The sequence below is a fragment of the Pezoporus occidentalis genome, unplaced genomic scaffold, assembly GCF_034315485.1.
Source record: "Pezoporus occidentalis ecotype Australia unplaced genomic scaffold, CSIRO_AGI_Poc_V1 ctg124, whole genome shotgun sequence".
Classification (NCBI taxonomy): Eukaryota; Metazoa; Chordata; class Aves; order Psittaciformes; family Psittacidae; genus Pezoporus; species Pezoporus occidentalis.
The window spans coordinates 3,283,034-3,308,595 of record NW_026913038.1 but is presented as its reverse complement, the minus strand read 5'-3'; the positions used below and the strand labels follow the sequence as shown (position 1 = coordinate 3,308,595).

At 50.2% G+C, this 25,562-nt stretch overlaps 1 protein-coding gene across 4 annotated transcripts in view; it reads left to right on the top strand.

The window, feature by feature from the left end:
• SH3PXD2B (SH3 and PX domains 2B) overlaps positions 1–25,562 on the top strand; it is a 72,722-nt gene that overhangs the window by 41,203 nt on the left and 5,957 nt on the right. Inside the window, exons 4-13 of one of the 4 annotated variants that reach the window (XM_062607707.1) lie at positions 2,101–2,177; positions 4,709–4,800; positions 13,204–13,229; positions 13,600–13,635; positions 19,454–19,588; positions 21,052–21,156; positions 21,773–21,856; positions 23,140–23,257; positions 24,489–24,715; positions 25,257–25,306. In XM_062607707.1, coding sequence (XP_062463691.1) covers positions 2,101–2,177; positions 4,709–4,800; positions 13,204–13,229; positions 13,600–13,635; positions 19,454–19,588; positions 21,052–21,156; positions 21,773–21,856; positions 23,140–23,257; positions 24,489–24,715; positions 25,257–25,306 — 950 coding nt within the window. The remainder of the gene's footprint in view (positions 1–2,100; positions 2,178–4,708; positions 4,801–13,203; positions 13,230–13,599; positions 13,636–19,453; positions 19,589–21,051; positions 21,157–21,772; positions 21,857–23,139; positions 23,258–24,488; positions 24,716–25,256; positions 25,307–25,562) is intronic. The other 3 variants (XM_062607708.1, XM_062607709.1, XM_062607710.1) reach the window with 3 other exon arrangements.

Sequence of the window (25,562 nt, the reverse complement as noted above, 5' to 3'; positions counted from 1 at the left end):
CTACAAAAACATATTCTTTTTATTGTTACCCACTAGCATCTGTTTGTTGAACATTTAAATATTCCCACACCCAGAGCTTATTATTTCAGACATTTATAATGCACCCACCCATTAGCGTTTTAATTTTGGCAGACATAAAAGCAAAACAGCCATTCCTTAAACAATTGCCAACAAAACTATTGTGATCCATTCATCTTTTCAAAAATCATCATTCAAATGGAAAAGTAGGCAGCAAATACACCACGATTGTTGATGAGAAGGGAAAACTGTTGATCATTTGCTTGTCTGATAGAAAATAATTGGTGTAGGCAAACAAAGGAGCTCCGACCTGCTTGTTGCTCCCAGGCTTTCCAGACAACTTCTGTGTTCCCAGGCTACTCACCCTCAAAATCTAAAAGACAGATAGAATAGAGGGGTATTTTCACTGTGTCATAAACACTGCCAGAATTGGCTCTGGCAGCCTGAGAGAAGGAAAGCATTTCAGAGCAGAGTGTTTCCCACCATGAATGTCTGAGGCCCTCGCTGTCAACAGCACATAAATGAGAAGCAATCCTTCTGGTATGAGCTGGTCTGACCCTATGCTTTTCACTGGAGAGCAAGCTCAGAGCTAGGACTGAGTACGATTGCTGTGTGTTCCTTGGACAGTCCAGTTTCAAAGGCATTCTGCATTAACTGAGCCTAGCAGGAGATTTGGCTCCTCTATAAAGTTCTGATTCATGCTCCTTGCAAGCTGAAGTTGGGCTGGCTTAGTTCATCTCTGCTCAAAAAATGCATTGGCAGGATGCACAAGTCATGCGTGTTCCGGATCCTGGACAAGTGAGGGAGGAGCAGGGGAGTGACCCAGCCCTGGTTTTAAAGTTGTGATAAGTGTGCTGCCATTTTACCACATCCTGTTCTTGGGTAGCTTGGTATCATCCAGCCTCTGGCTCCAGCAACGCCATGGTTCCTGCAGTGGTTTGCTGTAGAGCTGAAACTAGCCATGGTGCATCCAAGGGCTGTGTGACTCTCCAGAGTTCTTCTCCTTGTTCCCATGTTGCTTGCAAAGAGGGTTTGTTGGTATTTGGTTGTGAGGGGAGTTTGGTTTCTGAGTTGCCCCATGGTGACCTCAGTGATAAGTGAAGGGCTTGCATGGACAACCACATCAGTTGCTCTCCCTGGGTTTGATGGTGGAACTGGAAACCCAAGTAGGGACAAAAAGAGATGAAACTTTCCCATGGTACAGAAGATATCGGGAGGAACTGCGGGAATCTCATTACCAGCCAACCCACCCCCAAACCCACAATTTTCCAGGTGATTGTATTGGAAAAGCAGTGCCAGTTCCTGGTGCTTTGGGAAGCTGGGTCTGAAATCCTACCAGATACCAGTCCTTTTGATCACCATATATCAGTTTCACTGTCTGCTAATGGCTTTAGTCTCATTAAGTGCCAGAGAATCTGTTCTCTGTGAAAGCAGCTTGAAGCATTTAGGACTCATTAGACTTCAAAGGAAAGAGGCCTGTACCACAAGCCAGAGGGGAGGAAATAGAGTGGGCAAGAGGATCCCATTAATGGAGAACACAAATAAACCCCAGACAGGGAGGAAAATCCTATAGGTCTGACTCAGAGCTGCAGTCCCAACGCTGGCTTTGAGGACCAGTTTGATGCAGGAGTTTCACAGAGAGAAACCCTCTGGCTTGGCTTCTGCCCCCACTAGACCCAGATGCCCTGCAACAAGGGTCCCACCAGCAGTCACAGGGATGTCCACTTCTCTGCCACTGGACTTGTACACAGAGGACTTGCGTACCAGCAGACTGTAAGGTATCAGGCACATGCTTGTGTAGCTCCTGCTCTTCCATCATCGCTACGTCGGTGAGAGAAGACGGGGATGCAGTTTGCTGGCAATTGTTTCCTCTGCTCTCCTTGAGCATGCTTGCTGCTTTAAATGTGCTTTATTGTGATAAGGTATTTAATCTGTGGGAGGGAATGTTGGGGTTTTTTTTCAAGTACTGGGCTTTTGGCAAGAAGAAGATGCACAGGGAATAGGTTCTGGCAGAGTGATTCAACAGAGTGTTCCTGGGTATTGTGCTGACCTCCTCTTCTCTTTCCATCTTTCCTGTTTAAGGGAAGATCCTGTTCCGCCGGAGTCACATTCGTGATGTTGCAGTTAAGCGCCTGATACCCATTGATGAGTACTGCAAGGTAAGAGGAGCTTTATAGCATCAACCAATGATGAAGCCACCTTGATCAGGCTCAGTCCTGGTTGACTGATAATATATAATGGTGTACCAGTGCTGGGAGGATGGGCTTTGTGTGGTGGGAGAGACTGTGGGTTTTGGGAATCAGCCAAACCAATGGAAGGGATGTCATGGCTGGAATAACAAGTACAAGGATAAAGGTGAATTAGTAAACGCATCTTGACAGCACTGCAGTCAGCCTGCGGGTGAAAACCACTGCGGGCCAAGATAGCAAATGAGAGCAGAGTGATGGAGGTGTAGTGCAAGATGTGCTTGGATCTGTGTGCTCCATATTGCATAGGGGAAGCTGATGGTGCAAGTAACCACTTGGCTCCAGCCAGGCATGATCAGCCCCTTGTCTTCTGAATCACTAAAATGTGCCAGCTACATACAGATAGATGCACACAACTGTAAATTTAATTTTGGGGAGAACTCCCTAAGTGGTAAGATACTGCAGCTGTCTCTTTCAGAATGATGCCATTAATGGCATAAAATATAATGAATCCATTTGACTTAACAACTGAATGTAATGGCTGATGTTATATGACCCACTTAAGGAGCCTCTATCTCCTCCTTTTAATGCATTACCAAGTAATGACATGCACACTCTGCCTGGTCTTCCAGTTGCTGTTACTTAACCATAAAGCTACTGAGCTGAAGGTGGGTGTGAGACTGGTGGCTGCAGAGATGTGGAATGAGCAAGGAGTCAGCAGGAGCAGGGACATGTCCCTGGAGGGCACAGTGGGCTGCAGAGGGCAGCCACAGGGTCCTGGGCACACTCTTACTGACGTGTTATTCATTGGAAATCAATGTTTGGAGGGTGATGGTGTAGAACAGAAATACAAAATACCTCCTCCAGCTTGGCCCTGCTGAGGGGTTGGGTTGAATATGTTGTGAACAGGTTCCCACAGAAAGCTGTGTAAGAAAGTTTTTGCTTTCTTGCCATCTGCAAGAGAAGTAGTGTGTCTTCTTCTCTGGGAGAGACCTGGAAATAAGGTGGGTAAGATTTGGGGTACAAGTATGTGAGAGGAGCAAGGCAGGGACCCACTGCTTTCACAAGGCAGTGCTCTTGCTGCTGAAGGGCTCTATTCCAGCTCCCACTGTACTGAAAAATGTGGCAATTTAAGGAAAGGTTCAAGAAGAGCAGTAGAAGAATCAGGCCAATTGGTAAGAGCACCTAGCGCCAAATGAGACTTCAAACAGCTAGAGGAATAAGGCGGAGTGGAGGTCTGAAATTTCTTCCCATTTCTCCAGTTTATTCTCTTCATGCTCTACATCTGCTAGTCTTTCCCTTAGTGTGAAAATGGCCTTCCTCCTGGCTAAGATTTTGAGAACATGTTAGTTGGAGGTTTGATGAAAGAGTTGCAATGCTGTGATGTTCTATCCCAACATGACTGGGTGGACCACTGAAAGAAGTGCTAGTAGGGAATAATCCTTCTGACTCCATAGACAGTGGATTTCGGTGCAATAAGGCTTGTCAGTCTTTGGTAAATGACTTTCTCCTCAGGCTTGTGAACAGCAGGGCCTAAAGTTGCATTCTGAAGGCACTCCCAGTTCACATTTTTGGGTGGCAGAGCCAGAGCTGGGACAGATGTCACACTATTTGTGTAGCTCATGGGATGCCTGGAACTGGGGAATGGTACCCACATGGGAATGGCATCCATGCAAAACTTGGTCTTTGAATAGTCCTTCCCTGGCCCTAAAAGCCATGGATTGAGTAGTTTTCTCTCTCCTGCCTCTCACATGATCTTGATCGCAGCTGGCCTGTGATTAGTGGTCTGACTGTCTGCTGTGCTGGCAGTGGATATGACTGTGTGCTGAATGGCTGGAAGGGCTTTTGGGGGCATGCAATTAGGTCAACATGGAGCCACATCTGATCTGTGTGGTAACCCCAGGGCTTTGCAGATGTGGCTTTGTCTCTGATATAGAAATGAGTGGTGGTTCAGTTTGCAGCCCTTGCCATGACAAGCTGGTATCTGCACTTTTGTCTCCTGTTGCTTCTCTCCCTGCCTCTTCCTGAGCTGCCATCCCCCAGTGGAACATTTTTGGGATGTGCTGGTCAAGGCTGACGCCACTAAGAGCCTGCAATGTGTAAACTGCCCAGCCTTTCCCAAGATTGATGGCTTCATATGCACAGCACGGCTAGGAAACTGAACCCTGTAATGGCAGGGAGGCTGGATGCTGGAATGGATGTCCCCATGGCTCTTACCTTGTGAAGGCACGCACATCCGAAAGGATGGAGCTGGCTAAGCAGGGCCTGGGCAATCTCTCCTTATTCTCCTTTAGTCTTCAGTTGCAGCAGGGATGGTATGGTGGGTGTTACTTGGGGCTGTCTGTGTCTTGCTCCACTCCAGTGTGTGTTTGCTGTAGCTCTTCCCAGCCTGGCTCCACACTTCTGTGTGCCAGGAACCACATGGGTTCTGAAGGCCTGTGTTCACTCGGCTCCTTGCACAGTCTTGATGCTTCCCATCACCAGTGTATCTGTTTCGTCCACAGGCTCTGATCCAGTTGCCTCCCTACATCTCCCAGTGCGAGGAGGTTCTCCAGTTCTTTGAGACAAGACCCGATGATTTGACGCCCCCCAAAGAGTAAGTTGATTGGGTGGCTGCCACTGCCAGGGTGGTGATGGAACACAAGCTGCCTCAAACTTGATGGTATCTGTAAGACTCTGATGTTCATCAGCGGTTCCCTCCATGAGTCACAGGTCTGGGATTTGGAGACTTTCCTGGGGAGGGAATGGGGCTGTGCAGCTCAAGGTGGACACCTCAATCTATTCAGCCAACTCTTGGTATAGCCTTCTCCAGTGGGGAAGTGGAAACAATTACCTGGGACCCTGTGAAGAGCTGGTCTCCTCCTGTGCCACTTTCTGTTTGTAATGCCTGTTTCAGAAACATGGTTAGTCTGAGAAGCCTCATTTCACATGGCTGCTAATGACCTCTGCCTCATTTGAAAGGCCCTTGCCCTTAACCATGTCCATGAGCCCCATCTATAATAACACTCCGGAGTCTTTCCATGCAAAGCAAGGAACATTTGCAAGGAATCTCGCGTGTCTTACGCAACTCTGTGTGGTTATAAGTCTTGTGACTATGAGCTACTTTGGCCAGGAGCCACCCATCTCTTACTAATCACAAGCAGCATAAATCTGATCAGCCGCCTCCATCTCCTGCTATGTGCTCTCTCTTTTTATGCTGCATGTGACATGATGCGCAGCTCTACCAAAGGTTGAGCAATGGAGGAGGCTTGATTAATTGTGAGAGGAAAGGCAGTAAGTTGATTTGACATCATTCTGTATTAGAAGGGTGTGGAGGTAGATAAAGGGATTTTGTTTTTCTCCTCTGAGCAGCAACACTGAGCCTTTCTCCAGCTAAGTATTACGATTGTGTGGACTACATCTCCTCCCTGGGTTTTCATTTATTTTCCATTCCCTCTCTTAATTCCCCCTTCCCCCATTCCTGCTTTCCCCCTTTGGCTTCTGTTTCTATTTGCTTGGCCTGTCATCATTCCTGCTGCAGCTCCTGATCACTTGATGAGATTGGTCTGAGGGCCCTGGAGCCCATTAACTGATTGCTTTCTGTCCCCTGGCGCTGTCATCTGTCCTGCCCAGCTATTGCTCACCACTTAACCTGCCACCCAGTCAGTCATCCCTTAGCAAAGGCAGCAGCTCTAGGACAAGCAAGAGACACAAGTTAAAGATGAGCTTGCAAGGACATCGGGTAGGTGTTTATCATGGTGTTAACAGTCCCTGGGGCTTTTTGGGGGTGTTGGGGGCTGTCTGTGCATGAGTCTTTGAGCCCTGTGTAATGGGAGGGTGAGCTGCTTTGCAAAAGGAGTCAGCTATTGAACCTGCCGGTAGCTGGGGCACCTTCATACATGGTGGGTTGAAGGGCAGCTCCAGCCTGGCATGCACTTTCCTCACCTATATTTTGTCTTGTAGACTGAGCCAGAAATCAGATGGGGTGGGGACTGTGGCCAGAACAAGGAGCAGATTCAGATGTGGAGACCTTTGCATGCAGAGTGTCAGGCCCAGAGTGGTGCAGCTCTGGGCTCTGCTGTGTTCGAAGCTGTAGCTCCTGGATGTCTGACCAAGCAGTGATCAGTGCCATGTCCCTTGTCTGCCTGGTTTGGGTCTGACAGACAAAGGGGAGCAGAGGTACCAGCCCAGACTCCAACCCCAAGGATGTGCTTGCCTTGTGGCGTCCATCTTCAGGTACATCCCAGTGTCCTTTGAGCAGCTCCGAGATGCAAAATTGCCCTCACTGCAAACTTGCTGTGTGTCTGTGAGTGTTTGAGCAGTGCAGTGCTGGATGGGAGAGTGGATGATGCATCACTGGATCCAGTGGTGTTCATATTCCCTCCTGTTGCTTGCTCCTCTCCAGGGAGGAGAGGCAAGCTCACAGCGTGTAGAATGACTTAGTGGGTAACTCCTGTCCTTTTGCCTCCAGCAGGAAAATGCTATAGCATCTCAAGGACATCTCTGTTGCATTTCCTATCCCAGCCTGAATGCCAAAGGGGTATTTATTAGCTACAATTCAAAATGCTAATTAATAAAAGTCCTTGACTCTCTCCTCTGGCAAGATTGGTGGGAGCCCTTTCCCGAGCTCCGAGTGCTGGCTCGCCGCCACCTTACCAATAATGAGATGAGAGCTGTGATAGACGGCTGGGCTGGATGCGACGCGATGGCAAGTCTGGGGTTTGGCCGGATATCATCATTCATCCAGCAGATAAATACTTTTCTCCGGGAATTTGAAAGGCAGCCAGGCCATGAGCGGAGTGAAAAAGGAAAGGCAGCATTTCATGCTGGATGGCTGAAAGGCGGGAATGAGGGAGGGAAAAAGGACTGGTCAGCATGCTCGGTGCCAAGCCAGGCAGCCGCTCTCATGGCATCACAGCTGGGAGCCTTCCTACTCCCCATCCCTCACCTCGGCTTTCCTGTCTGACACCTCGAGTCGCAGCACACCCATGGGAATTGCAGCTGGTGCCACTGAAGGGAACATCCTTTAGTGCTGTTGGAGGCACCCTCTGCTTGTTTTTGTCTGGGGTGCAGGTAGAGGACCCATCCAACTCGTATCACCCCAGGATGTCAAACCACATTCAGGGCTTGCAGTTGACTGTAGTCTGTGGAGCTCTGGTTTAACTGCAAAGGGTGAATTTAGTCCTTGGATCTGGCAGTGTTTGGGAATGGAAAGAGAAGGCCGGACAGCCCACGCATCTGTGTTCAGGCCCCTGTCATGTCTGCTTTCTCCAGCTCTGGAGCTCTTTCTGAGCTGAGCCAGGGCTCTCCTGCTTTCCTACAGTGCAGCTCCTTTCAGTGTCCCTTTCCTGGTGTTTGGAGCACCAAGAAAGCCAAGTCACTTCAAACAGGAGAGCAGATTGAGGTTGTGATGTTTCCACTGGCAGTGATGATCAGTGGCTTTTGTGACATGGATCCCTGTCCAGCAAACTCTGGACTGGGATGAGTCAACTGCTTCCACCTTGGAGGGCTGCCGGGTGATGGATCAAAGGGGGGCTGAAATCTAGAGGCATTGGCTAAATTTGGGAAGAAGTGACTTCACAGAGCAGTGGTGGGGGGCAGAAGGAGAAGAGAAATGCTCCGGAAAGTTAGCATCTGAGGGGATGTGGGATTTTTCTCTTTGGTGTTGGATGAAAGCCCTATGGAAACAGTAGTTTCAAAGAAGAGAAATCATCGAATTCCTCCTCCCCGCATATCTTAGCAGGTCTGACCAGCAGCAGGACGCTTGGCTGTTGAGGTGGGAAGTTGCTGTGTGCAGCACCCCCTTACCTCCCATCCACCCTTTTTCAATTTAAAGTCTTTTTTAGCCACAGCAGAGAGTTTCTGGAATGAGGCAGGGGAAGTCTGAATGGCTGGGCACACAGCCACTGCTGAGTCAAGGCATTCAGCTGCTGACTGTCCTCGCCAGCTGAATTTCAGCTCTGTGACATGCAGGAGCCCAGGTTAACTCCACAGTGTTCCTAGGTCAGTATTTAATAGTTGTCCGTGGTGTACAAGTGGGGTGTGCTGGGGATGGAGCCCTCATCGGGCTGCTCCACAGAGGCTGCAGAGCTGCTCTCCTCTGTACAGGAGGCACCCTGGCCATGAGAAGCCTTTTTCATTAAAAGATCTTTCATTGTGTTTTAGGTAGCTGAGCATCCCATCGTCCGTAAGACACGTAAAGTTGTGCTTTTGAACATTTTAGCTTAACCTGATTTTTGTTTTCTTCCCCAGTGGGGGCACAGGCACCTATAAAGCAAATTTACTATCTCTTAATTTCTTAAAGATGTCCTTGAGCACCCCTCCTCACTCTGTCTGGAGGCTGTGGATTCACAGTTTGAAAGCTGCCAGCTTCAGGAGTCACTGATGTCTTTAAAAGGCAGAATTTCCTCTTCTCTCAAATATCTTCATTGTTATGTGCTGGTCTTGTCTGAGTCCAACAGGTCTCCCGCAGAGGGAAGCCAGGGCTGAAAGGCTGATGTGATTTCCCTGTCTGCTCAGACAGCACACCAAGGCTTAGCACAGGGTTAGGGTGGGCAGCAGTCCTGGCACCGGGGCTCTCTGAAGGCTTGTTAAGGAGCCTTTCTATGTGTGGGTACCCTCGGAGCTCACACCCTCATCTTGCCTTCCTGCTATTTTTCCCAAACAGGGCTTGGCTAAAGGGAAAGGATTTGGGGATGTTTTAAGGGCAGTTCACCTCTGCTGCTATGGATGTTTGCTGGGCAGAGGACCAACTGCAGAGGGAGTAACCCAGCTCAACCCTGCCTCATGCCCTGCCCTGGGAAGCATCACTGGAGGGAGAAGGAGAATGGGCAGGACCCAGGACCCTGGCTCGTTCCTGCTGTTAGCAAAGGGCTGTTAGTGCTGGGGGCTGCCTGTGGAAGGCACATGGTAAGGAGCTGGGACCTGACCACATGAGGAAAGTATGCTGCTAATGAGGCTGAGCCTGCAGCGACTCCAGCAGCCTGTCCTTATTCTATTAATCCCAAATCCTGGTGATGTGCGGTTAGGTGGGGGTGGCACAGGCAGGCAGGGTAATGAATTGCTTCCTGCATGCAGGATGACAGGGTCTCCAGGCAGGCACCAGCCACAGTAAATCATAGAAGGGAGAAATGGGCTAAAACGAGACTCAGACTTGATGTGATCTGACTGTGCCAGCTTGTCTGCCACGGGGGCTGACTGAAAGGTCCTGCTTAGGGCTGCAGTTTGGTTCAAAGCGCCAACAGAGGATGCTAGACAGATGCGTATTTCCATCATTAAAACAGATCTAATCTGCTCCTTTCCCTTGTTTCCATAGATTGGAAGCGCAAACCTGTAGCAAGTATCTTCCAACAGCGAGTCTCTTCCCTTCCTGCTTCCCTGTAGCTTTTTGTGTAGTTACCTTTCCTTGTCATTGAGCAAAAGTTTTCCCTGTCATCCTTGTGTGGTATTTGTTTGGGGGATAATAGTGGCATGAACCCCTGGGCCAGGTGACGGGGGATTTAATAGAAGAAGGGTGGGCTCAGATCCCTGATCCAAGATGGAATGGCTGCCCCATCTAGGAAGCCATTCCAGGAGCTTTTGCTGGTAAGCTAGAGATCTCTGAGTTGATGGATGTTGGTTTGAGTAAGGATGCTTGCTGGCTTGTGGCTTTTGAGCCATGTCCTGCTATCCAGGCAAATTACAGCTGGTATAATGAATTGTTTGTTTTGCAGCTCTCCTGATGCCTACTGCGGATTCACCAGGTTAGCAAAGTTTATGCAGGCTAGGTCTTAGCCCCAAAATAGTGTTCTCCTTCGCTCTCTGCTGAGATGGAATGACAGCAGATGGAAATATCAGAGGGGCTGAATCCAATCTGCAAAAATACTCTTTGTGCCAGTGCAGGCCACTTGCATGGGCAGAGTAACTGATTTTCTGTGCTAGCAGGGCAGCTTTCTGAGCCTGAAGATGCAGCTTGGCCAACTGTCCAGTGGTTAAGCACAGTAGTAGCACTGGCACTGCAGCATGGGGGACAGGAGCTCTATTCAGTGCTCGGTGGAGCATTTGCTAAACATCATTTTTCCCAAACAAGAGCTGTGTTGTACCCCATTTCTCAATCTCTCACCTCCATAACCTTTGCTAATGTCTCCAAGCTTGCTGTATACTTACGAAATGACCTACCTCCTGATAACTATTTTGATGACATTACTGCAATACAGAAGGATGGCTTTTTACAGGAGCTAGATTTTTTCAGGAGATGTTTCCTTGCAATGCTGACTTCATATCTATTTCATCTTGTATGTTGATGGTGGCTCCCGTCTGGTTGGCTTTGCAGCAAGAGGAATTACCTTCCTTGTGTTGGTGCTCCGCTGCCCCTCTCCAGCTCTGTGAGCACCTGTGGGGCAGCAGGGATGGTGCAGAGGTCCCCAGGCTGTCAGGACACCTTCCTTCCATGAGTCCCACTGCAAGATGGGTTCTTCTGCGTGGCAAACTCAGAACCACCTCCCTGCAGCACACAGAGGTCTGCCTAGCCTAGCAGCCACCAAGTGTGAGTGCCTTAGGAAAGCAAGCAAGCTTGTAATACCTCTTCTTCAGGCACTGTTGTAGTCTTTAGGGTTCTCCTGGTTTTATAAATAGCAGTCTTTAATTAACTTTTCTTGCCTGAATTATGACCCTGTAAGTCCATGAACACTGTCAGTGTCCACAGCATCCTGTAGTAAGGAGTTTTAACAGCTTGCCTACATACCACTGAGGAACAGTCAGTGTGTCATGCTTTGTGACCGTGCTGTGACTGCCTGGTTCATTTGCACAGCCTGGCTGTTGGGGGAGTAAGAGCTAAATGAGTTTCACAGTGGAAGGCAGTGGCCTTTCCTTCTCCTCTTCTTTGGAACCACGAGTTTCCAGGCAGCTCTGCATGCGAGCTCTGCAGCATGCCTTTCTCTGGTCCACTGGGAATGGAGGAGGAGGAGATGCTGATGGGGGTTTATTGCTGTTTCCTGTCTTGTCTGAGCCTCTTGTCCCCTCTGAGGTGGTGGGCTGGGGCTTCTGGTCTTCAGACCTGCAGCTCTTTGTACTTGTGCCAGGAACAACCCAGCAGCAAAGTGAAATTGCAGCTCTTTCCTTGCCCCCTCACTCAGACAGAGCAGCCGGGGGAAGGAAACAGGGGGATCAATTGCAGTAATAGGTTTAGCAGATGGCAGGGGAAAAACCAAGTTATTTCCATCAGTGCCTTCCTGTCAACGCGAGGGTGCCATGCCCACCACAGTGCTCATCTGGCCTTGCTTCACCTCCCTGCCCTGCTATATTGTTGCACTGGGGCAAGTTTAATGCAGCTTAATGATAAACTGTGGTTTAGCTCTGCAATGTGGTCTCTGTTTAGAAATGTCTTTGGGATGCTCTGTCCAGTAGCTTCCTCCAGTGTCTCTGTACCCGGGACCTGGTATTTAGGTCTTTGCACAGTCTGTGGTCTCTGACCTCAACAGATAGTCTCCAGTTTCTAGATAACAATGTCCTATTTGTTTCTAGTCCATCCTTGTTGCATTTCATTTAATTTTATTGATAGCTCCATGGATGTGTACCAGAGGTTTAAAGTGCAAAGGGAAGTGGAGACCGGGAGGATAAGGCACTGTAAACAGAATGCATTGCCAGGATGGGTGGGCAGGCTTTGGAGGCAGCCAAGTCCCCACATCGCCCCATTGCTCTGGGGGAATAAAATGTCTGCAGTAATTATGGTCTGAAAATGCAGATAAGCTTGAAGGAGAGCAAAGCATAGCCCAGCTTTGGCTGGCTTTCTGGCTGAGGGTGGACGGGTTTCTTTGGTTAGCTTGAAAACAAAGGGGAGGCAAGGAAAGACTGTTTAGCCAGTAAACAGATGAAGGGGCTCCTGGGGTCTACCTGGTTGGTCCAGCTGCCTTTCCAAGCAGCAACCAGGCAGCTCAGAGCCTCAGGAGGGTCCCCTTCCCACCAGGTGAATGTTTTCCTCCTTGGAAGCTCTAGTGCCTGCTCTGTGCTTTTCACTGTTCCTGGAAGTAACAAGGATAAGTGCATGTCTCCTTGTACCAGAATATTTCATTTTGGCCAGATGGTCTTGATCTGTCATGCATGTGAGTCTGAAGAGCAGGGGGAGCAGTCTCCTCTGTAAGGGAACAGGGAGCAGCCACCATCACACACACTACAGCAGCATTTCAAGGCCACAGTGGTGAATTACATGAAAGTGTTGAGAGCCCTTTTGTAGCAGCATGGACCGCTGTGGTCGGGCTGCGGACAGGGCTGGTGCACTTGTTTGGGTTTCAGGCCATCTGCGTGTCCTGGTTTGTTCCCCATGATTTTCTGAGGCTTTTCTGGGCCCATATCTTCCTTGATTTGGTGTTTGCTCTTTAACTGTGAAAGAACCCAGATGCCATCATGCCTGAAGAGTTGTGCTTGTGCCTGGGTTTGAGGCTGTTCAGCGACCGTGTTTCTTGGCAACATTCAAATAAGAGAAGGGACCCACAACCTGTGGTTTCTAACCCATCTCATAAGTGGTGGGGCCAGTGCTGGCCATAGCAAGAGGGCTTGTGCTGAAGCTACCTCATTGCCTCCTCATAGCCACCAATATCTCCTGTTTGCTGTGTCCTTAAGGTACTCGAGCGCACAGCCATGGTACTCATCCCTTCTACCACACTTGTCTACATGACTTGTCCTGTTTTGGGGTATAAATGTTTGCCCCTTCCCCAACTGCTCCTCACTCTTGTCCCTGAGAGCTCAGGATGTGGAGGAGCTTCAGTGTTTCCCTTTTTGTCTGTTTTCTGACTGATGCCCACTTCTGTGGGAGCTGTGGTCTGCACTGCGAGCAGCTTTGGGGGTTTGGGCTTCTTCAGCTCCTGACTCTGTTGCCAGACAGTCCCAATCCACCCACCTTCACTCAGTGACATGGTGGGATTTGTGGCTGTCAGACCAAGGCTGAGGAGGCTCATGCCATCTGTGCCTTCCAGGGGGGGTTTGTACTTGGCCAACAACCCAGCTGCCCCATCGTGCTGCTGACGCTCTTCCTTCTCTTTTTCAGGGAGCCCATTGGAAAGAAGAGATCTGGTAAGCAATCCTTTCCTCTCCGCTGGTTCCACCAACTCCTCCTTCCACCCGTACCCATGGCCTCCTGGAGCAGGGCAAGGGCCTGGCCCCATGGCAAGCCAACCCCCTGCTGTTCTCCCCATGGGGCTCCCCAGCATGGTGTGCCTCCTCCACTCACCCGGGAGTTCACTGCAGTCTCCAAGTCCTGGTCCCATGTCCTCTGTGCATCCCGTGGCGCTCCCAAAAGTGGGATGGACGCCCGCAGCTCTCTGTGCTGCACTGCCCCCCCTGTTCACTCATTAACCAAGTTGTTGCCACCGTTGCTGCCACCCCCAGTTCATTTCCCTCCCCACCTCATGCCTTGTCTCCCGTCCTTTTGTTCCTCCATCAGGGTTTATCCAGAGAACGGCCTCTTTCCTGCAGAGAGGTAGTAACAGCCGCTTGCTGCTCTTGCTTTGCCTTTCACCAGCGGGACATCTGCTCGGGCTGGGTGGGCAAGAAGCTGTCACGTCCCCTGTAGCTTTCTGTGGTGGCTGGTGGACACGGGACAGTAGTGGAGAGGAGGTACGGCAGGCTGGGACTGGCGCTTGGCTGTCGGTACAGCTCCACATGCAGCGGCTCTGTCACAGGTCTGGGGTGAAGGGCTTGGTCTGCAGCCAGGAGGATGGGGATGCAAAATTTCCCATGTCCAGAGGAGGGTCTGAGCTGCGTGGTGGCCAGCGTGAGGTTAGAAGTCCTCTGATGCAGCAGCACGTTCTGCTTCATGATTGCACTAGCTGGGACCCTTTGGGTGGATGGTCGGGTCTGCAATGCCCTAACCCTAATCCTCAAGAGAGGAACATCTCTGGAAGACCCCCCAGTTGGTGTGTTAGTGGTTATCTATGCTTGTCAGAAAGAGGAGGAGAGAGGAGGGGAAGAGCCTTCAATCTGTGGATTAGGGAGGGCATCTTTCAGCTACCAGAGCTACCAGAGAAGGCATAAAAGGTAGCACGAGGGTCTTTGGAAGGAAGGTTTGGATGGAGATTCTGCTGAAATAGGTTGTGAAAAGGGTTTTGGCCATAGAGTTGGCACTGCCATAAACCAAAGTGGTGGGTCTTCATCTAGCTTTGGAGGTAGAAAGAAGCTTCTTGCTATGGGTGGGGAAAAGAACAGGCTGCATTTTTTTCCCTTCTCCTCCCTTTTGATAAAAACAGAAGTAAAATAAAGATAAAAGCTCCCTCATCTTAAAAACAAGCTCTTGTGTGCTGGCTCAGCAGGAACATTTGGTGTGTAAGGGAAGGGTGTTGTATTTCCCTATGAGATCAGTGTGTGTTTAGATCATTTTGAATCCTGTCCACTTGTATTAGGCAAGAAAAAAGAAATCCTTTCTGGGGTTGAGAAGAAGAGGAAAAAATATTCTGCTGCATAACTCACTTCTTTGATGGCAGAATTCAATTTAAGGATGCTGGCTGTTACAGAAGCAGGAGCTTTTCCCCTGTTTGTGTTCTGCCTTTGTCCTGCCTTCCCACTGCAAGTTTACGGGCAACTTCACTCTGCCACCCTGTTGGCATGGTGGGTTTGTAAGTGACAGAGGGATGTTGCTGAAGTCAAAGAGAAAATGCTCCTTGGGATGCTGTTTGCTTGTCACCGTTGAGAGGGAGGAAACAGGGAGAGTTTAGGAAGTGTCCAAGGCAAGGCTGCTCTGGCATTACAGGTTGCACTGGCGTCTGGCATATGTGCAGTAGCCATCAGGGAAAGATGTTTGCATGCAGTAACATTACAAAGGGCTGCTGCCTCATGCCAGCCATGTTCAGAGACTCCTCTCACTGTGTGGCATTTTCTGGCAGCAGGAGCAGTGTGTTTCTGCTGCTGTTATCCCGATCCCACTTACACCTTGAGGAAGTTCATCAGTTTCTCAAGCCAGGCCTGCTTTTAGGTAACAAATCTGCAGCAAGGCACAAAGCAAGCTCATTCATTATGGGTCTCCCTGAGGAAGAGGCATTCAGTAGCTGTGCACAAACACAAATCACGAGTATTTTCCAATGAGCAACTTCCCAATTGCTGATTTCTCCCAGCATTGCTGGAGAGGGGTTGCACTGCTCTTAAGAGAGTGCTGGAAAAACCTCCCAAGCTCCTGGCAGCAAGCCCTGTTTGAAATGGGATTTAAGCAAACACTGGGATGCGAAGCGGGTTAAAGTGCTGCCTGCCCTCAACCTCCCGTCGTGACGAAGAGACTCAAGTGACACTTGCTGTTGTGAGGAGGGCCCAATGCGAGTAAGCATTGGAAATAAAATCTGTTTCCTCTGCTTAGTATTTTTTTACCAGTATTTGAAATCCCACATCTGTGAGTCTTAGGCGTGGGCCCAGGCTCCGTACAGCCTGCAGCTTCCAGGGGGATGGATTATTCCCGGTCTCTGGGATTCTGAGGACTGACTTCACCACTGATTTAGGTACATCAAAAAGCAGTCATCATGTCAGTCCCCAAGACTGTTTTGAGCATTTCTATTCAGTTGTGCGTTCATTGCAGCACTCAGTGCAAGGGAACCTGAAACTGTCTGCAGAGTTTGTATTTGGAAGGAGCTGCCCAAGGAGGCTGGCAGAAAGCTCAAATATCCCCCTGCCAGCTTTATTTTAGATGCTTTCTTATGTGGCCACATCCCTTTTGCTGTGCTATGCAATGTGTCTACAAAGCCCCCAAACCACAGTATTCATTCTAATGAGATACAGTGAAAACGCAGCTCTTGTATCCTACAGCAGCCATAGGGAGACTTTTATAAAACTCCAGCAGTGAATGATGTTTCCATGTGATTATTTTCCATTTCTGGAAAAATCCCTGGAGAGATGAGAGACTTGCAAAAGGTACAGCACAGCATCTACTGCCCATCTCATGTGAGAGCAGGGAGAAAGTCACTTTTGCAGTGCTGATCTTCACAAACTCATGGGAGAGGCTAAGAGAAGAGAGCGATCCTAAGCACACTGGGTCTGATTAGCACAGGCCAGAGGACTAGGAGGAAGAAACTTTATCCAAAGAATTACATCTTTGGCAGATGTGTTAGGCAAGGACTGGAGTGTATATCTTCAAAGCCACATGCCCCGTGCCTGAGCTCTTTGTTTCCCTGTGGAGGCACCAGTGTCCAAACCCCATAACGAAGTCCTGGCTTTTGTCACTGATACTGCAAAGCCAGAGATTGGAAAGGCTAGAAACATCACAAGCAACCCCATATATATGAGATTTCCTACTGGTTTTGTCCATCTCAGCACTTTGGGTGAATGGCCAAGTTTCTGGTCAAACAAAACCTGCAGAGATTTACAGACTGACCTGTATGTGACAGGTCACTTTCCTGAGCAGTCCTTGGGTTGGTAGCTGGGATGTGCACTGCCTGGAGGCTGTGTCTCCCCAGCGCCTCTCCTGCAACCACAGAAAGTATCAGTTCTGCAAGACCAGTCTAAGGACCTCTGGGTATCATGAGCCAATGTACATCCCTTCTAAGGCCATGTCTGTGTCAGTCTCACAAGTGAGGGGTGTTCACGATACAAAGGCTGTGTTCCTGCCTACACCTGTCTGCGAAACTCACTCTCTTGTGGGCTCTGGACTGTATTAATGCTTCCTCTGCTCCCCAGCTGCAGAGCTTTAGTACTGTCTCTCATCTTAGATGGTAAGTTTTACACCATTGCTATTTTTAGGAGACCCAAGTCTGCCCATATATAGGATGTTTTGTTGTTTATTTGAGTGTGGTTTTTGTGGTTGAGGATGATTATTCCAGGTGAAGATGCTCCTGAAATTAACTCCTACATCTTCCTCCAAGCTCAGATTACAACTTCTGTTGTTGGTTTAATAGGTACATTGGAGCATCCAGAATTGCCTGCTGAAACTACAAATAGCATCAGAGCAATGAGTGTAATTATAGCGAGGGAGGCAGAAAAGAGAGTACTTTTCTCTTCCTGTGGCTGTTATTCTTCTCGAGGGGGTTGAATAGATCCTCTGATCACTTTAAGCACAAACCTTTAATTGAGCTAGTAGAACAGATAGTCCTAGCATCCACCATTCACTTTAGAGGGCTATTTTTAATTCTGTCTGGTGCCCCACCTCTGGGTTTTAGTACAGAGGAAGCTTTCATTAGCGGTAACAGATCCTCTGCACTTGGCCAGCTCACCTGGAACTCTGCAGAGTCCTGTTTATAGCAGAATAACATGGACAATTTGCCTCTTTCCTTTAAATAAGACTGCCCTGAAGATACATTGTTCATTTAAATCTTTGTTGTGGTCTTTCTTTCTCAGAACCAATTTGAGAGCTTGTGACCCCTGTGCACAGGAGAACTGTGTGAGGCAGTGGAGCATCCTAGGATTGCTGAAGTCCTGCTAGATCTTGTCCATCTCTACTCATACACTTTTGGGATGAGTGTGCCACTGTAGGTTTCCTACTGGGAAACCTATGCTCTGCAATAAATTTCCCCCTAAGAAAGATCTTTTGTCAGGCTGAGTCCTCTCATGTGTTGGGTCCACTTGCAGGGTAGGTGCACTTGCCATATAAACATGTTGCTGATAATGTAGCCTGAATTTCTTTGCTGCGTTTCACCTAACTGTCCCAAGGGTCTACCACTCTCTATGTAATTTCATACCATTCAGAGACTGGGAGGTAATCGTCCTGTACATCTGCCGTGCTATAGCAGCTAGAGCCCTGGGTCAGATGTGATTTCTGCCCCAACCCAAAGCTTGAGGCTCTCTCCTCAGAGTACATGCACAGCCCCTGTACATACAACTTCACACCCGTGATCAGGTGTGTGACTCTTGATCACTGGTGCTATAATAATTAACACTGCCCTACTTCCAAAGCACTTGGCAGGTATTAATTAATTCTTACTGCACCTGGGGAGGACAGGGTAATGTAATAGTGTCATCGTCTGACAGGTTGTGAAGCTGCAAGCTAAAGTGCTGGGTTGGAGGCCAGAGCCAGGGCTCACAGTGGAGAGGAGTCATGGGCAAGAGTTTCTGACAACTTTTTGCTTCTTGGAGGCTTTTGGAGGCAGATGGGGCAAGTGCTGGTGGTGTTATGGGTAACCAGAGTAACCTCTGGGTAGCCAGAGCTTGTTTAGCAGGAGGCTGAGCCAACTGAACACCAAGCTTGGTGGGGCTGAATAGGCTGGGCTTAGCGCTGAGCTCACTCAGAGTGTGCTATGTTAGCATGCAAAGCCCTCGGTCACTTTGTGGTCTTCCTGCACACCACAAGCCTTGGTGCAGGTATGGGGAAAGGGTGGCTTTGCCAGGTGTGTAGGGACAAACTTGGGGCCATGTTTCTTAAGCAGTGACTGATGCGAGTGGAATCCTCTGTTGCAGTGCTGCCATAGCGAGCATCACCAAGTGAAGGGTGTGCATCTGTATCCTGAGCACTCTCCCAAATGAAGAAGTGCTTGCAGAATACAAGCCAGCCGAGCCCTGCAGTGCCTCGCTGCTGGTCTCTTGCCGAGCAGCGGCTGGCGGTGCTCTCGGGTGTCCCTGGCCTTAGCTCGCAGTGCCACCCGCAGCCTGCACTGGCTCGGTGCAGCCGGGACCGCAGCATCCCTCTCTCCTCCGGGTGTCGGGCTTTTCTTGGGTGGAGAAAAGCTTTGCTCCCTGTCTATCTTGCCTCTTTTCTCCCCTTTGGGGTACTTTTTTAGTATTTTCTGATGTTAAATTTTGATCTCAGCAGGAGGAGCTGAGCAGAGTTAGCGGAGCAAATAACAGTGCAAACCTTGCTGGCAAGCTGTGGGAAGGTGACTGAAATACATAAGGATAATGGTGACAGGGGGATGCTGCCCTGTCCTACAAACATCCCTCCACCTGGGTGTCCAGGCTCTTTAGCCAGGACCCACAAAACTTGCTGCAGGTTGTGTGCGTGTTGAGTTGGGATCTGAACTGGTCCGTGCATTGGGACAGCTGATGTCAGCGTACAGACGACTGCCTTGAGTCCCCTTGGTGTCTGACAGCAGGGTCCAGGCTGCTGTGTGCATCTGCGGCGGTGGTGGGGCTGCTTGGACAGCTCTGTCTGCGAGCAGGAAGGTGGGTAGCAAGTGAAAAGTCTCACCTGGTTGTACCCATCTCTCCTGGCTGCTGGTTTGGTCTCTCCTCCTCACTCTGCCCAAGTCTCTGGCTCACACCTCTCACGCTGGGGTCCCCAGGGTGTCCTGGAGCTGCTTGCAGGCCAGCAGGTGCTCGGGAGCGGTGGTCCATGCTCTCGGGAGGTGGTGCTGACCCTGGCACACGGGTCGGTTCTTGTCCCCCCTGTGCAGGAGCTGACTCTGCGTCGGTCGACCCCTTGGTGCTGGAGCAGTATGTCGTGGTGGCGGACTACCAGAAGCAGGAGAGCTCCGAGATCAGCTTGTGCGTGGGCCAGTTGGTGGATATCATTGAGAAGAATGAATCAGGTACAGAGGGTTTGGCTTGGCAGAGGGCTTCGGGTCTACTGCGTTGCACAGCAAGGGAAGGAATAGTAATCCTGTGTCATTAGTGTTTTCCTGCTAGGTCCTTAAGCAAAACAGCCTTCAGGCACCTCACAGGGATGTCCTTGGGTGGTCAGCTGAGGTGGGATGCGGAGGCAGCTTCAGTCTGCAGGCTGTATGAGCATGGGCAAGGCTTCAGGGCTGTCTCTAAAGGAAAGGTCTTATCCCTGTGCTGAACACCAGGCGCCATCCATCTTTTAAAATCTCTGCTTTACGCTTCTTCATGCTGAAGCACCCGGCCAGTGGATCCTGAGGACAAAAGCTGTTCCTGGAGTTGGCAGGCTTGTTTTATTGATAGGGGGACATTCTCATAGTGCCCAGTGAAAGGCCCCATTGTGCATTCACAATTCCTGCCTCTAAACACAATGAAGCACCCGGCTGTGAAGCAGGGCAGGCAGCTGAGCTATTTGCTTACTTCAGAACTTAAACTTGCTCTTAACCTCTGCAAAGGGCTCAAGTCGTGTCCTGGGCCCAACCTCTGGAGTTTGTTGAAAAGGGAAATTCATTCCCTGAAGTTAACAGGAGTTGCTTATGGGGGTTTAAAGATGAATCATGAACATAGAGTTTAGAACTCAAGAAAGCTGGTCCCCAGAGCATTGTTTGCGCCCACAGCTATGCTGGGGAATGAGGAAAATAAAAGCAACCCTGAAGCAAGTGAAGCCTATTAGCACAGCCAATTCAAAAGCTATGGCAAATGATTTATTTATCCCTGTCAGCCTGGTTTTCCCTTCCATGCAGATAGCTGCTGATTCCCTCCCCGACAATCTAGTTGTCTTTCTAAATGACTCACTGGTGAGGTTGTTTATTTCCCCCCCAAAGACACAAATAGTTTGTGCTTTTAATAACTGAGGAGCACGCATTTATGTTGATTGGACACCCAGGGTGGCCCAGAGTTGCTTGTGGCCGCTCTGGAGCTGGTTGGGTTTCCATGAGAGAGCTCATGTTTGAATCCTGCCTTTGCTCTTAGCTTTCAAAATCTGCTGTTTCCACAAATGTAAAGAAGGCGAGAGCAAGCGCAGCAGGAGTCAGCTATTGATTCACAGACAGGGGACTCGTCTCTGCTAATTAGCCCAGGCTTGCTGACCGGGACTGAGGGAAAATGAGCCACAAAGGGCAGGGGGAAAGGGAGAGCAAACATGGTGGCTGGAGCTGTTTGCTTCTCAGAGCCTCTCCCATTCGTCATGGGGAGGGAACTGTACCTTTAGATGTTACTCAGCTGTGATTCTCCTGTGGTGCTGCCTGTGCTCCCAGTCGGATAGTGCTTGGCTCTGTTGTTTTTTGGTCAGCCCAGCTTCCCACGCAGGCAAAAACCCCCAAGGCTCATGGTTTGGAGTGAGTTTTGGGGTGGTGGGAGCCCTGGGCTGAGCTGCCTGCTTTTTTCTTCTCAGGCTGGTGGTTTGTGAGCACGTTGGAGGAGCAAGGCTGGGTGCCAGCGACCTGCCTGGAGGCCCAGGATGGTGTCCAGGATGAGTTCTCCATGCAGTCCGAGGAAGGTAAGAAGGTGCTGGAGACATCTGCCCCAGCTTCTTCCTGCTGATCGGCACCGAGCTGCTCGCAGGACTGCTTAGCCCTCCCTGACCTGGGCAGGACATGAGCCCAGGGAAGGACAATCCCACAAGTGCTGTTCAAACCTGTCTGCCCATGGTGGTTCTGCCCATCCAGTGCTCTGCTCCAGTGCTGCAGCAGGAATGGGGCAGCTGGACACTGGTGGTGTACCTGCTGGCCTTTCTGCTCCCCACAGAGGGGCTGAAGGTGCCATCTCCAGCTCCTGCCATCCCAGTGCCTCCTTTAGGAGCTGTTTGACCTGCACTGGAGGAGGAGCAAAGCTCAGGTCCTAGGAGAATTCGTGTGTCGTCTAAACCCATGCAGGACAAAGAACACAGAGATCACCTTGTGAGAACAGCAAGGTTGTAGCCTTTGCTCAGAGCAAATCTGAAATGCCCCTGGAGATGGAGGTGGGAGGGGGGCTCAGACTGAGGAGGGGTCTCCAGGTGACTACAGTCTCTGTGCCACTCTCTGGTGTCAGCCCTGTCTCCTCTTGGACCTGAAGTGCCACTTCCTTATGTCCTCTCTTGTCCTTCTCCTGCTTCCCCAACATGCTCTTCCCAGTCCCATGGAGATACTGGTCTCTGCCCAGGCACGTTGGCCGCCGTCGGACTCTTGGGGACTTGTACACCAGTGGATGGGGTCAAGGTGGACTTCACAGAGACTTGTTTGGCTGCCCGTGTTTTGTGCTTGGAACCATGTCCGCATGTCTGTTTGTTTGCTTTGCATGTGATGAACCCTGCTTGTGTCAGTGCTCAGTGCCTGCCATACTTGCTCCTCAGCCTGCTATTAGACCCACTCATGTCCATCTCTTTCCTCTATCAGCTGCTCCTTCACACTTTCTGAGGGTTGTTTTGGGAACAGAGGCTGGAGTTTCTGCTTTCCCCCAACATGTGTGCAGGCTTACTGCAACTTGCTGTTGAACTGCCTTAGTTCCTGTAAGGCTGTGATCCTTGGGTTGGTGGCTCAGATGGGGTCAGGAGGAGGAAAGCCTGCTGGGTGTAACAGGACGTTTTCTGCTTTGACTCCTGTGCTTGAAGGCAGTGGGAAATAGGGCCCTTTGAGGGCTGTGCTGCTCCAAGGAGGCAAATCCAGGAAACCTGCACAGTGTGGATACGTGAATTCCCAGAAGTGTGGGGTTTGGAGGCAGACATTTCCCACAGTGGTCTTCACCCTATTGTGGCACCGCATAAGCACAGGCAATTGCTTTCCTGGTTTTCTTCCAGAGAAGACAGGACAAGGTGAGGGAGAGGGATAGATGGATGAACCTGTTTGTCTGACATGTCTGCGTGGCTGTTAGGGTGTTTCCCTTCCTCTTGAAGGGAAAAGCATCTGTGTCCCTGCTTGCCATCATTCGGTCTAGTGGACAGGACATCAGACTCTTCTCCAGGCTCACCACATGGCTTTGATGAGTGTCTTGGGGGACTCAGGTGTTGAACAGGGAAGTTCATGTAGAACTGCCACTGTAGAGCAGTTTGAGAGCTGTGCGTGAGAGCACATCCGTATGTGTGGGGTTACTCCCTGATGGCCATGGGGTTATTTCCCTATATAGGGGACAGTTCTTCTTTAAACACACTAAGAGATAAATCTGAACTGAAATGGAAGCATGGAAGTGCTTCTTAAAGAGCAGGTGAAAGGAGAGCTGTCATATAAAAGGTAGTCTTTAGTCCTAAGGGAGAGGAGGAACTGTTGTAGACAATATCTTTGGGCCAGACTAGCTCCCCAAAGTTTACATTTCCAAACGCAGCTGGGTTTGTTTTGAAGTACATTTCACTGACATTTCTCGTCCAAATGGTTGTGTATCTCTGTGTGTTTGCACCTGTATTACAACAAGAATTATCATTTATATAAAGCACTTTTAACCGTTGTTTGACCGAGTCCAGGTTTCCATAAAACAGTATCTCTCTGAAACTGCACTTTCTTTCCAACAGAGGAGAAGTACACTGTTATTTACCCATATACCGCAAGAGACCAGGATGAAATGAACCTGGACAAAGGGGCTGTGGTGGTGGTGATCCAGAAGAACCTGGAGGGCTGGTGGAAAATCAGGTATGTCCCTACCTCTTGCTATTCCCTGGCACTGCAGCTGAGGCTGTGCAAAGCACGTGGGATGTACAGTTCAGGGGCAAGTCTAAGGAAAGGCAGAGAACCAGAACTCATTTCTCTCCATCCCTACAAACTAAAGCTAGTCGACTTTCAGGACTTCAGCCAACCATAGCTGTGGCTGAACATCTTTAAAATCCCCTAATTTCCTGTGCTGGGAGGAGGACTGCATCATGGCATCACATGCCCCAGCAGTGTAAAGGGAACCGGTGTGAGAGCCTTAGTGTTGCCTCATGTGCTGCTGGTAGGAAAACCAGTGAGCGTTCCAGAGGCAGGCTGGATGTTCTGACTGTGTTAGGAGGTGAGAAGAGAAGGGCTGTTGTCTGGGCCAGGTCTGCTGTACGCAGGGTGTGCTGAGGCCAAAGACTCCAGACCATTCTGAGCTGATACTTGTGTTCTGCTGGAGGCTCATTTTCTCTTGTCTGTGGTCTTGCAAAGATCCGGACTCGAGCAGGGTGGGAGCACATGCTGCAATTTTCTTAACCTTGCATTGAACCTGTGGTCTTGGCAGCAGCAGAGCCCCAGAAAAACATCCACTGACTTTTTAAGTGGAGGAGGGCTGCCACGAGAGCTCCAAAGGCAACTACTCAGTAGCTGGTGCCATCTGAGCATAGGGGCTGCAGCCCAGCCAGCAGGGAGAGGTTCTGCTGCTGGCGCGGGACCCTTTAGCATGGCAGGACACTGCGGATGTGGGGTTTCAATCGCGTCATGGGGCTGGTTTCTCTGCTGAACAGTGCAGATTTAGAGCAGGGAAGGGACCCAGGCTGCCGGTTGTGCCTTCTCCAAAGACCAGTTACATCAGTGCTAACAGCATCCCTCTGGTTTTCCACTCTGCTTCCTCAGCCAGTGTCATTCCTGAGCTAGTGCCATTGCTGAGGTGAAAAGGAAATGGGGCTTTGTGCCATTCCCAGCCTTTGGCCCGCTGGCTGTGGCCAGCTTGCACAGGAGCGTTAGTCATGGCTGGAGCTCTCCAGGTCTGTGTCATGAAGCATGACCAGCTCATTCTGCCCAGATCGTGTAGCATCTTCAGTCAATGTTTGCTCTGAGCTCAGCTCAGGAGATGGCCAATGTCTCAACACCACTGGAGCGCAATGGGCTCCTCCTCTGGGAAAGGACTCATGGTCCTGGTCCAGCACAGAGGTTCAGTGCAGTGACACTGCCATTGTTGCCACTACAGGTACCAGGGCCAAGAAGGCTGGGCCCCTGCCTCCTACCTCAAAAAGGGGAGTGGAGAGATGTTCTCGCAGAAGCTGGGTTCAGGCTCCTCCACCCATTCCTGTGCCTTGGATCTGGATGGCATCTCCCGGCAACAGGTCCTGGCAAGCAGAGAGAAGGATGTGCTCGCTGGCCAAAGGGATGGGAGATTTGACGGCCGTCCCTTGCCCAACGCTGACATCCGACGCAGTAAGTGGCTGGTCTGGAGGAGGCCACTGGTGGCTGGGGTACAAGTGTAGCCTTTCCTGTAGGCTTTTTAGCGATGTAAGGGGGTGTGAGGAAGGCAAAAGCCTTGTAGGTACTGTGGGTTCTGCAGCAAGGTCTGGAGGTGGCATTGCACAGGGACAGTACTGCCCTGGGATCTGCTGAGCATCAGCAAATGGGATGGAGATCCAGAGATCCTCTCCTCTCAGAAGCTGGGGCATTTTTACCCTTCTGGAAGCCAGGTCTTCTGGGTCAGACCTGCAATGAAAAAGCCAGTACACATGGTCACCTCAGCTGTGTTTCCCAGCAGCACCTGATGGTGCAAAGCTGGTTCTCCTTCCAGTGGGACACCCTCAAAACCTGGGTGACCTGTGCTACTCAGGGCAGACAGATTCCTCCTTCAGCTTCCTTGCCCATTGGTCAGGTTGGTCCTTGCCTTCCTTTTCTCGTTGTCACTTGTGTGTTTTGAACACATGTGCGACCAAAAGCCAGAAATTCAACAGCATCTGAAATTCTTCTTCTACAGAGTCACCAAAGATGAGGCAGAGACCCCCTCCTCGCCGAGATCTCACCATAGTAAGTGCCACTTGATATAAGAGAGCAACAATGGCAAAGGGAGTCAGAGGAGCACTGAAAGGAGCTCTAGTCACTGGTTATTCTTTGCCTGGGATTTTGTCCCTGTACCATGGGCTGTGCTCTGGTCAAGGCTGGAGCACACACACTGCCTCCCTGATGTCTTAAGCCTCCTCTCTTTGCACGTGGTCTTTAAAGGAACTTTTGGCCAGTCTGTTCTGCAGGGCTGGGTTGCCAGTGGGAGGCTGCAGGCTGGCTC